This window comes from Sarcophilus harrisii, chromosome 3 (assembly GCF_902635505.1).
Source record: "Sarcophilus harrisii chromosome 3, mSarHar1.11, whole genome shotgun sequence".
NCBI lineage: Eukaryota > Metazoa > Chordata > Mammalia > Dasyuromorphia > Dasyuridae > Sarcophilus > Sarcophilus harrisii.
This window is the reverse complement of record NC_045428.1, coordinates 40,391,912-40,404,291: the sequence shown is the minus strand read 5'-3', so window position 1 is coordinate 40,404,291 and position 12,380 is coordinate 40,391,912. Positions and strand designations below refer to the sequence as shown.

At 37.4% G+C, this 12,380-nt stretch overlaps 1 protein-coding gene across 6 annotated transcripts in view; it reads left to right on the top strand.

Moving 5' to 3' along the window:
• The window catches only part of DCUN1D1 (defective in cullin neddylation 1 domain containing 1), a 42,391-nt gene extending 39,502 nt beyond the window's left edge, over window positions 1-2,889 (top strand). For all 6 annotated transcript variants that reach the window (XM_031957737.1, XM_031957736.1, XM_031957734.1 and 3 more), the window contains one exon: window positions 44-2,889. In XM_031957737.1, the coding sequence (XP_031813597.1) occupies window positions 44-123 (80 nt within the window). In that variant the 3' untranslated portion in view covers window positions 124-2,889. The remainder of the gene's footprint in view (window positions 1-43) is intronic.
• The last annotated feature ends 9,491 nt before the right edge of the window (window positions 2,890-12,380 follow it).

Here is a 12,380-nt window from a genome sequence, read left to right as displayed (position 1 = left end):
GCTTTCCCCCCCACCTTTTGTTTTGTTTTTCTCTCTCCCTCAGGAGCATGGCCCGTTCTTATTGATGACTTTGTGGAATTTGCACGCCCTCAAATTGCTGGGACAAGAAGTACAACAGTGTAGCACTGAAGGAACCCTCTAGAGTGTACATAGTCTGTACAATAAACACAACAGAAAATTGCACAGTCAATTTCTGCTGGCTGGACTGAACTGAAGACCAATCCTCACACTAAGGGCGGAGGGTTGAGACAAAACATTAAGGATACATCTTGGACCATAGCATATTTCCTTCTTCTAATGGTGGTTTGGGCTTGTCTCCTAGTCTGGGCCGCTCTTGCCAGTTATAATTCCAACGTGGTGGATTTCATCTTATCTCTGTGGACCATCCTAGTTTATTCTCCCTTAAGTCTTAGGAGCTTCATGGTGATTATTTTGAGGTTTCCATTGTTGCATAAAGCACAATGCTGTCTTCATCAGAAAACTGTTTGGCATAAGAATTAAACAGATCAACATCACAAACACTTTATAAAAACTCCTTAAATATATGCTTTGGGCTAGTTGCAAAGACTATGCTGATAGCACTTCCTAAGAGAATGATATGTGTAAGTGTACTCAATCTGAGATGGTGTTTTGTTTTTGTTTTTTTTCCTGGCAAATCACATGTATCATCCACGTTAGTTTGATTATCTGATGAAAACAAATGTAGAAACAACCAATGTAAAAAAAAAAAAAAAAATGATTAGAATAACTAGGTGCCTACCTGTAAAAGGTTTGTTGTACTTCAACCCCTTAATTTTCAAACAGTTGAAGGTACCACAGAGCTATTCTGCACTTAATACCATGTTTATGCATAGTTGGTCTGCAAGAGAGCTATGTGAGAAAAGCAGTCTGCATAATGTAGGCCTTTATTACTCTCTGCATTATGCATCATATAATTGGATTTCATTGCAGTTTTGAAATGCTTATCTGCCTGTCTAATAAGTTAAGATACTGAATTTGTGTTTTGGATGTTTTAGATTGCTACACAATACAATATCCTAAATTTAGGCACGAGTTTGTCTGTCATCAAGCTTATAGATCAGCAAAGAGATTCCCCTTATTTACACAGGAAGGTGGTGAGTCTAGTATGAATCTAATTTGGGGGAGTGGTTGTGATAAGCCATTAAGTTCAGTCTTTACAACACAGGTACTGCTGCTTCAGAAAAAGTCCATTTTGATCACTTCTCATTTTGTTGAACTTTGCTTTAATGACAAATCACCACGGTTGCCAAATATTCATTCCAGAAGCGCTTTCAAGCAAGCACAGATTAGATGGAAATTACCACACTAGCTCCTTTTGTTTCCTTAAATTATTTCATTTGTTCCACCATTACTTTTATTTGCCACAACTAAATTAGGACTGTTTTCACATCAAAGCAGAATTTTAGCTTGTTTGTTTTCACATTACAGACCCCTGACTGCTTTTATGCTGAAACTGATCATTTTGTTTTCATTCACTGACTTATGGCGAAGAGGTTATTATTGTCTTCTTAAAATAAACACTTCCATAAAGCAAGTTAAATCTGTCAGACTTTATAGATGTTCAACACCCATTGTCTTTACCTAGGGATAAGTGTCTCTGCTGGGTGTACCTGAGCACTTGCTTGGCAAGAGTATTGGAATCAGTAAGTGGAGGGCACTTTGGAACAGCAGCACATTTTTATGCAGATGCTGAAATGATTCTAGGAAAAAATTGAAATATTAAATTGCTTATTTTTAACTGTATGCTTGGAAGTTGACTAAAAGGCTTTTCCCATAAGCAACAGTACTTCTTAAAAATTAAAGTCATGCTTTTATTTCAAGAATAACAGTCCTACCAACCAAATGAAAAAAGTTAACATTTCTATTCAAAACATTGGAATTGGCCATTTGTAAAGAAAAGCTTTTTTTTTTTTTTTTTGCTGCTTTCAGTATTTCCTTTTATTTTATTTTATTTTTTTGGGGGGTAACTTGAATTATGAGAACTTAAAAGGTCTTAAAAATGAGGCGTGCTGTTTTGTTAATTGTCTTAAAGGTTTTTGAGTTTTGGTACCGTTCCGTATCAACAAACTAATTCAAGTGTGCTGTGTTTGGAAATAAGATCTTCTTAGCTTTGACTCCAATATCAATTCTGTCTTATGTCAAAGTCTGATATTGATCAGCGGCCTTGTGCCTTGGTATCTTAAAAGATTTTTCCTTTTTGAATGCAAGATCTTTTCAACAAAATAGTGTTTGTCATCAGTTTGGTACTAAACATTTATAATTACTGTGTAATTATAAACAAAAATACATAAAGCTTTGAATAATTATGTAGCATAAAAGTTAAGGCTGTTCACTTTATGATGGCATCTCAGAATTTAACAAAACTATTACTAAGGTTTAAAAAAAAGATTGATTTAACGTGGTGTGGTTATGCTATGGAGAAAATGCTTGGTTACAGGGAATATTTTGTACTGAAAAGTGCTCACACATGTGGCCATGTGTTAACTCTTTGTGTGTGTGTGTGAATGTGTGTGTGTTAAAACTTGGATTGCTTTAATTCATAAGTGCTTCAGTCCTCAGTCTGATAATAAACTCCCCATGATGAGTCTTGGTTTTTAAACTGTTCCACAGGTTCAGTTTTCTTTTTTTGCCAAATGTCAAAAAAAAGGTACACACTTTAAATTGTAATGCTGTTTAGTACTAAACAATGTATAAAATTAGAAGTGCCCACATATAAAAACAAAAACAAAAAACTTGAGATCAAGTTTATCTTTAGTGAATATCATCATCTGCATATCTCTGTAAGTTCACTTGTGATTTCTTACAATCCCTGTCATATTACCAACAGAGGCAATAAAGCTTCAGTGGAATTGCCATGATGAAATCTCACATTAATTATTTTGGTGTATTATTTTTAAAGAAAAATTAAAACTAAAATTTTCTGGATGACTTAAAAATATGGAATGACTCCTCCTAGAAAATGCTCTTATGGCAAGTTTGGGGGAGAAAAGTTATACTCAGTCTTGTTTACTACATTTAAAGTGTTTACAACTATAATCTGGGCTGCTCTCATTTTTATTAAACTATGCTGGAGTTGTGTAACGTGGTGTCCTAATTATCTGCCATTGATTTAAATGAAATATTTTTTTAGAAAAGGGAAAAATGATTGGTTATTCAATAAAATAACATATAATTGCTTTAAAATTATTTTATAATGAACTTCTTATTGGGGAATTCTGTTTAAATGAGGTGTGATTTTTAAAAATTAATAAATAAATGAGTCATTTATTTGGCTATCCAGTTCAATCCAACAATCATTTGTTGAGAGCCTAGTATGTGCAAAGCACTGTGCAGAAATGCTGCAAATATAAAGATAAAATGAAGTCTCTACCCTCAAGGAGCTTTTGTTCTGCTTAAGTTGATAAATTTCATAACTTAACTTGCACTTTATTTAAGGCTTTTAAACATGCTATTTTTAGAATATTTTTAAAACTGTTGTATCTTTAAGACAGGAGGATAAATCTCCCAAAGGAATTAAAGAATTTTTATTAAAAACACTAAGTAGCAATTGATTTATGACCCAACCCAGAAAGTATTTATGAAATAAGACCTTAGAAGAAATTAATATAAAGTTGAGTGGTAAATTTTGTCTGGCTATTATAAAATATTCAACAACCCATTAATTTTTGTGATTGTTATATATTTTGTGTTTTATAATGAATATGTATATGTTCTTAAGTGAAATGTATCCAATATGGCAGCTATATTCTATATTATAGATCTATAAAAGAGATCCTTGACTAGCAAAAGATAAAAATGCCTAGATTATGGATTTTCCTCCCAATAGGGAGAGATAGAGGTTCATTATTCATTTTAATTGTAAACTTAGGTGGGATTTCCTGAATTTCTCCTTGTCTCTCATTTATAGAAGAGGGAATAATTCCTCTCCTGTATAATAGGAATGTTGTGACATTCCTATAACAAAATATGATTTATCACACAAGTTGTGATATATATAAGTAATAAGTACATATTTTAATGACTGATCAATTAAACATTCACTTAAAAGAGTACAAGCCATTTTGGTTAAATGTATTCACATCATATGCATACATGTATGTACATGTCTTTGTATATGGATGTACATATGTATAATTTTAGTTAAGTACAAATTTTGGTTTTATTTGTACCTGATCATGGAGGCAAGATACTATTTTTTAAAATAACATTCTCTAGCACAAAACAATCATTTGTATTAAATTTTTTTTTTGGTAACCTGGGCTAATCCTAAATGATACTAACTGCTGGATCATATTTTTCAAATTTTCTTTAGATCATATAAAATGTCTTGGGACATCTTAACAATTGAATGTTCCCTTATAATCTCATATATATTTTTTTTAAAGTGTAATATACTGCAAATCTAGCTTTGCTAGAAAATCATGATGATCCCTTTCAGGTCTAAAGTGTGATCCCCTGAACCTGTAAATTTGTATCTCAAGGCATCGTTTGGCAAATCCTTTTATGTGCATCCCAATCCTGCCATGTGTCTCTTGTTCTCAGTGTGTTTCCCCCCCCCCCCCCAAATATTGGGTTTTCCTTAAGGGAGGCGCACTTAAACTTCCCTTTCCTGAGCAGTGTTCCTTGGCCCAAGGCCTTCTTCCTTGTTGTCCTGGAGACCACAACGCCTCTCTGGGTTTGACAGAATCTCTCTGCTGTTCTGCTTTGGTCGTTAATGTGTCTCTCATAGGATGGTGCAGCAGGCCCGACAGTGAGGAGAAGACCTTACTACTGTCAGGGGAGATCGGAGAGACAAGACGCCTAAAAATACTAGAAAGTGGAAAGTAATTAAAACCAAAGTAAATTGGCTAGGAATTATGAAAGTAGAGAAGAACTGCCCCCAGAAAGGGTAAGGATCTCATTGCTCTATAAATCACAATGATTAAAGCAAAACTGAACTTGTTACAATGTAATTGGGGAGCTAAGGGTTTTTTCATTTTAGGTCATAAATGGTCTTGCTGAGTAAAGGAAGAGGCTCAGAAAAAAGCATTTTAAGAAGTTTAATAAATAATAATAAAAGAGGCAGGATGTGCACTGGATGATAGTTGCCCCTTCTGAGTCTACATGACGCATTAGACTCCGGTGTCTTAATTATCTTTGTATTTCCCCTTAGGATCCAGAGGTCAGAAAAGCCAGGCTGAGTGAAAGAAGTAATAGCTGGCTGAGGTCACGGAAGGTAGGTGCTTTCCTTGTCCGTGTCTGTCGGCTGGGCTCGGCCCCTTCCCCAAAGATCTTGGCTCAGGGTAGCATATCGAAGTTGGCACTGGCCTGACAGGCTGAGGGTGAGTGAGGGGGCGACTCAGGAGGGACCTCCCTGTGCCAAGTGCTGTTCTAATCCTTGGGCATGTTGGGGGGAAAAGCGAGACAGTTGCTGCCCTCAAGGAGCAGGCGTTTTACCAGAGGGATAAACTGTAATTTAGAATATTTAGGACATAGATGCTAAGTGATCCAGGAGACGAGTGGGGAACCGGGAAAGAATTCTTGGAGGAAGTAGAAAATCTGAGAGTTAGAGATGAAGGAAGAGAGTTTCCACCAGGGGCCAGGGCATTCCTAGCCCAGAAGCAGCCAGTTTGGCTGGAGTATGGAGGGAGGGGGCAGTAGAACAGCTCACCCTTGGAAGGTGGCAGCCAGTTTAGGAAAGGCTTTCAGTGCCCGACTGAGAAGTTTGTGGGAGAAAAGGCCTTTGTGGGTATGGAGAACCCATGAAGGGAGCAGTTGCTGCATTGAGAGCAGAAGTCGTCAGGTTGTGGGAATTAAGAAGTAATGGGGAGGTGAGGGAGTGGAGGCAAGGGAAGAGACACGGGCAAGAAAGAGGGGTCAAGGGTGGCCGGACTCTGCATGGCCCAGGGTCACTTTTACAAAAAAGCCTTTTCCAAAGCAGTGATTGGCAAGGGGCAGAGGGGGCTGCCACAAGGGGAGCCAGCACCACTTGCACAAGTGGCCAGCAAGATGCCTGTGGAGAGAGATGGGAAGTTGGGGACACTTGCAGGGGAAGAGGGGCTCCGCTCCCCTCCGTGTCAGCTCTCCCCCAGGATCTTTTCCTTGGTCACTGCCAGCCGCCCCCTGCCATGGCAACTATAGGTTGCCAGTTTTGTGTGGCCTGAAATACCCACAGGGCCCCCAACAGGAACACAGCTCTCTATCCCTGACATAGCCTGGAGACTCTGGGGGGAACAAGGAAGTGATCCTGGGAGGGAGGGAGGGGGAGGTGCCACACAGAGGGGAGCGGAGCCCCTCTTCCCTTGGAAGTGCCCCCAACTTCCCATCTCTCTCTACGGGCATCTTGCTGGCCACTTGTGCAAGTGGCGCTGACTCCCCTTGTGGCAGCCCCCTCTGCCCCTTGCCAATCACTGCTTTAGAAAAGGCTTTTTTGTAAAAGTCACATATTGCCCCTTGGGGCCCAGGTGGGGCTGCTCGTGTTCCTGACCAGGCCCCTAGCTGTCTCCCTTGGAGCGTCCATTTCCTTGTGATCTCCTTGCTCCCATCTCCCCACTTGTAGGAATGGGGTCCCTGTGGGGGCCGCTGCTGCTGCTGCTTCCTTGTTCAGAGAGCTGGCCTTCAGCCAGGAAGTTCTGGGTTCTAATCCTGCCTCAGGCTTTTTCTACATTTCCCCCACCCTTTCGTTATAAAATGAGGGATAATACTAGCACTTGCCTCCCAGGACCTCACTGAGATCATCTCTGTACAGCATGGAGCACAATGCCGGCGCACAGAAGTGCTCAGCAATGGCTCCTTTTTGTATTTTGCCTCCTTCACCCTCACCTGTATTAGAATGTAAGCTGGAGAGCAGAGACAGCCTTTTTTCTTGTATTTTATATCCTCATTGTAAGCATCCAGTAAGTGCTGGTTGCGGGCTTGGGATAAAGAGGCCCTGGAGGCTTCCTGGGAGGAAATACCGTGGGAGGAAAGTTGTCCTTGACCCCAGCTCTCTAGGACCAGAGGCCAGTGACATCACTCTAGACCTGCCTTCCCATCGGAGCTCATCTCCCTCCCAGTTCCTGGAATCCATTTTCTGTCTGCTTAGGCAAAAGATCTTTTCCTAGCTTCTCCACCATACCCTCTCATTCTAGTCTAGGCTGATCCTAGTACTTTCTCAACTCCTTGTGAATTGGCTTATGATCCCATCGAAACTTCTCTCACAAATGTTATCAGTTGACTTCGTTTTATTTTGATGCCTTTTTCTCAGTTTTAATCCTGTCAGATGCTGCATTTTTTTTACATTGTTCAATTTACTTTTCACTTTGATATTTCTCTTTACTTGGGGATACCACTTAATCCCCATTTTACCTGTATCTTTTTTTTTCATTTCACAGTTTACTTAAAAAAAAAAAAAACAACAACCCTAATATTAGGTGCCATTTTCAGAGCTACACTGCTTTTGTTTCTCCTAAGTTTTCTTTTCTCTGCAGTGTACTTGTTTTCTTTCTTCTTCCCTCATCCCTTGCCTTAGAGAACACTACCAGTAAATGCAAATATGTATGTGTATGAGTATAAAACAATACTATACATAGTTCTTTTTGTCGATTTTTTTTCCTCTGGATATGGATATAATCTTAATAGGTCCTGTGTAGTTAATTTGAGTATTTATAATTCTCAAAATAATCTTGGAACAATATTGCTGTTACTGTGTGCAGTGTTCTCCTTATTTCACCTTTCATTATTCCATGCAAGTCTTTCCATGTTTTTCTAAAATCAATGAGCTTATTGTTTCTTATAGCAAGGTAATATTCCATCCCAATCACATCACAACTTGTGTAGCCATTCCCCAAATGATGGGCATCCTCTCACTTTACAGTTTTTTGCCACCACAGAGATGTGCTACAAATATTTTAGAACATATTCCTTTCCCCTTATTCACCATGGGAATCACCTTGGGAAACAGACCTATTAGTGGTGGTACTAAGTCAAGTGCTAGGCTAAAGAGTTTTATAAACTCTCTGGGCATAATTCTAAATTACTCTCCAAAATGGTTATATTAGTTCACAGTTCTACCAACAATGAATTAGTGTCTCAATTTTTCCATATCCCCTTAGTCACTTTTCCCTTTTATCATTTGAGCCAAATTGATAGATGTAAGAGAATATGTCAGGTTATTTTAATTTGCCTTTCTTTAATCAACAGTGATTTTTAGAACAATTTTTTAATAAGACTATATAAAGTTAAGATGTTTTCATCAGAAAACTGCCTATTTATATCCTTTGGCTATTTATCAATTGGGGAATGACTCACATTCTTATAAATTTGGCAAAGTTCTGGATAAGATAGGAGACTATCTGAGAAACTATAAAGATTTGTTTCTCAGTGTTCTGTTTTCTTTCTAATCTTGGCTACATTGGTTTTATTGTACAAAACTTTTAAATTTAACAATCCAAATTATCCATTTTATACCTCACAGTCTCTCTCTCTTGTTTATTCATAATTTTTTCTCTTATTTATAAATCTGATAGATAATGTTCCATATTCTCCTAGGTTTTTTTGTTTGTTTGTTTGTTTGTTTTGTTTTTTTAAGGATATCTCCTTTTTTTTATCTAGATCATGTGTCCATCTTGACCATATCTAGTATTGGGCCTATGCCCAATTTTTGCCAGATTACTTTCTAGCTTTCCCAACAATTTTACTAAATAATGAATTCTTATCCTGGCTTAAACCTTTACATTTATGAAGCTTGAAGTTACTGTAATCATTTGCCACTGTGTATTCTATTCTTATCTTTGCCCTCTACTCGGTCTCCTTTCTTGTATCATTCATTACCTTATGCCTCAAGATTGCTGTTCCCCAAAGACAACGCCTTGGGCCTTTTTATCTTTTAATCATCTCATCTTGTTTTTGTGGTATTCACATGACTCCAAAATCTCTATATCCTACCTTAACTTCTTGCCAGAATTCAGTTCTACATCATCAGCTATCTGAAAGCCCTGTCAATAATGAAATTCAATATGTCTGAAATGGGATTCATCGTCTTTTCTACCCGCCATTGTCTCTTGCCACTAAACTTCCATCTCAACTTATTTTTGTTCAGGGAAATAGTATTTTGGTTACTCGGGTTTATAACTAGAATTTCATCTTCAACTATTCTTTCTTCCTCCCATATCTAATTGTGTTGCATTCATAGCCAGGTTATACTGATCCTGCCTCTTTTCTTTGACTTTTTTTTTGAATGTATTTATAGTGTAGAAACATGAATTTTCTCTTTTGCAAAATATTATTTGATCATTAAAGTCTCTTCTGACTTCAAATCTGTTGTCTTATGAATCAAAAAAACAAACACTAAAAATGTTCACTTGGGATTTTATTAAATCTGCCTAAAAGTTTTTTTTTGCCTCTTAACTTTTTTTTCTGTATGCTCTTGCAGTAGATGTGTATGAAGTTCTGCTTTTAATCTGGACTCATGTGATCTCAGTTAGATTTTAACATGTTTCTGTGTATTAATGTGTATTTTTCTATGGTGACAAGATTTTGCTACCTTCATCTACCTTAACTTATTGTGTCATTCAAGTTAATAACTCCTTTAAGCAGAGGTATAAAAACTCCCCATACTTTATGATAAAAATAATGATTGGCTTCATTTGCACACGAAGGAATAAAGCTTGGGAAGGGTTCCATGTGTTGAGGGCCACATGACTTGGAAACATGCAAAGCAGATTTGAATCCAGGCTTCTGACTATAGGTTGAGCCCTCTTGCCTGTTCCATGGTACCATTTCCTATTGGTACACATATTTTGTTTTACAGCTTTTTACTATTAGAGGTAAACCAGCAGTGAATATTTGATATAGAGTAGATCTTAAAATAACCTTGCAATAGAGTCTGAGTGATACTATGGTCAGTTTTGCACTAATTTGTACTATGATTGTATGTATTATCTGTATTGTATCTGTATCTACAGAAACACTGTATTGAACATTTGTTTCCCATAAATTTGTTCCCAGAAAATTTGTTTCTTAGTCTCATTATATTATACTTTTTGAATTTTGACCATTTTAGTTTTCCTAGACCAAACATCAACTTAACTGGATTCCCTGCACTAGTCTTTCTTTTCTTCAATCAGTTCTCCTTTGATTTGCCAAAATAGTGGCTTATAATTACTTCTAGGGTAAAATAAAGATTGTTCAACATTAGCCATCTAAGCTGCCCTGCACAATCCATTTCTGATCTTCCTGGCCTTATTTCATATAATTCTTTTGTGTTCTACCAATGTCCTACCAGTCACAGTTGCCAATATGGTTTTTCTGAAATGGAAGTTTTGCTTCATTTTTCTTCTCCTTATGTGGTGGCTCTCTATTTCTTCCAAAAGTCAAACATAAACTTATTTATTTGACATTTAAAGCTTCATATAACTTGATCTCAGCCTTCCTTTCCAGCCTTTTTACCCATTAATTTCTTAAATCCATACCACTTTCAAAGTAAACTGGCCACCTTATTGTTGTTCATCTCCACTTTTAGGGCTGTCCCTAAGGCCTTGAGTACTCTCTTCTGCACTTTCATCTCAAGCCCTTAGTTTCCCTCAAGGTTTAGATTTTTTTTTTAACTACTTTTTATTTGAAACTTTTCCTGATTTCCTCTAATTGCTAGTACTTCCTCAAAAAATTACCTTTAAAAAATACTGGGGATTTAATAAGTGATTGATTGATACGCAATATATAAGATTTCACTCCAGTGATTGACAGTTCATTGAGTTGGGGATTTATTGGATCCAATTACTAAACCAGAATCACCCTTGTACCTCCACTTCCTGCCTTTGCTTTCCCCAGCTTCCCAGTGTGTAGAATGATAAGCTTGGACAATTATTCCTGTTTTCCCACACTGATTTCTAGCTATCCAAGCTTTTCCCTTTCTCTGGAGGAGTCCACTGTTTCTTGCTTTCTACTTTTATGTCCAGGATCTTCTACACAATCACTCTGGGATCATTCTCGATATGCACTTCATCTCCTCATAGCTCAGTTCTTCATGGGTCATAATCAACTCTTGTCAAGGAATTTTGGACCAGAGTCAGCTTTTCCTTTCCCCTCTCCTCCTGTTATCCCTCTTCTCCTTCCCTCAGATTTCAAGGTATCAGGATATATATAAATGGAGTTTTTTTTAAGCTGATCAGATTTCTTAGTATAGGTTATTTTTATTATTCTTATTCCACCTTAGCTATTCCACAGAGGTTTCCACAGAAACACGGAGAAGAATCAAGTCTTTCTTAGTTGATCATCGCACATTCTTGCTGTTATTTGTGTACAATATTTCTGGTTCTGTTGGTTTCACTTAGCATTGATTCATGTAAATATTTTCAGGTCTTTTAAAAATCATCTTGTTCATTTTTTATAGAACAATAATATTCTATTACCTAATTCTCACTATTTATCTTCCATTTTGAATTCTTAAATTCCCCTCTTTGATCATTTATTTTCCATCCTTCCATCTCTTTCTCTGTTTTCCTTTTTAAACCCTTTACCTTCACAATACCTCACAAACTTATACCTTCTCTATGGAAGTTTTGAACTGGACCTAGGAGGGTAAGATGTTCACATTCAGAGGGAATAACATGAAAGAAAAGCAAAGGGTTGTTACGTACTTACTGTATGCTAGGTACCGTGCTTAGTGCTTTTACAAACATCAACCACCCTGAGAGTTAGATGCTTTGGTTATTCTCATTTATAGTTGAGGAAACTGAGGAGGCAAAAGTTGAGTACTTGACCAAGGTCATGCAGCCAGTAAATGGCAGACTGGCTCTGAATCCAGGGCTTCCTTACTCCCAGGCAGGGTGTTATTTGCTGAGCCACCCAGCTGCTTCTGCATAAGCTAATGTATATGCCTACAAGAATTCCTTGAAAGTTTCAACTACATACATTTTTGTAAGTGCTCATTCGGAAGAATATCAAATAAGATGGTTGGATAGGAGGATGAGAGGAGGCTGGGCCCCCTTTGGGAAATCGCTCTGGATTCAGTAATCCTAACTGCTCTCTATCATCAAAATTCATCTTAATAGCTATGTTTTTTGGAATTAAAAATATCTGGGTTCAGATGTAGCATCTGACTTTTAATAGTCTTAATACATCCTTAGTCATCTTAAACTTTTCAAAGACCCAGTTTTCTCACTTGAAAATGAGGGTTTCGATTTAGATGGCCTTTGAGGCTCCTTTGAATACTATATGAAGGTGCACTGGGTTGCTAATGATGGGATATATTCAGGAAGTGGCAAAATAAAACATTATGCAGGACACGATTAAGTAGCTGGGCCAACGAGTAGGTAGACCATGAAGCAAAAATGGGGATAGAAAAAGGTTGTATCGTACTACTGCCCACAAAATATTTTGTAACTTAATTTTTCTTTCTG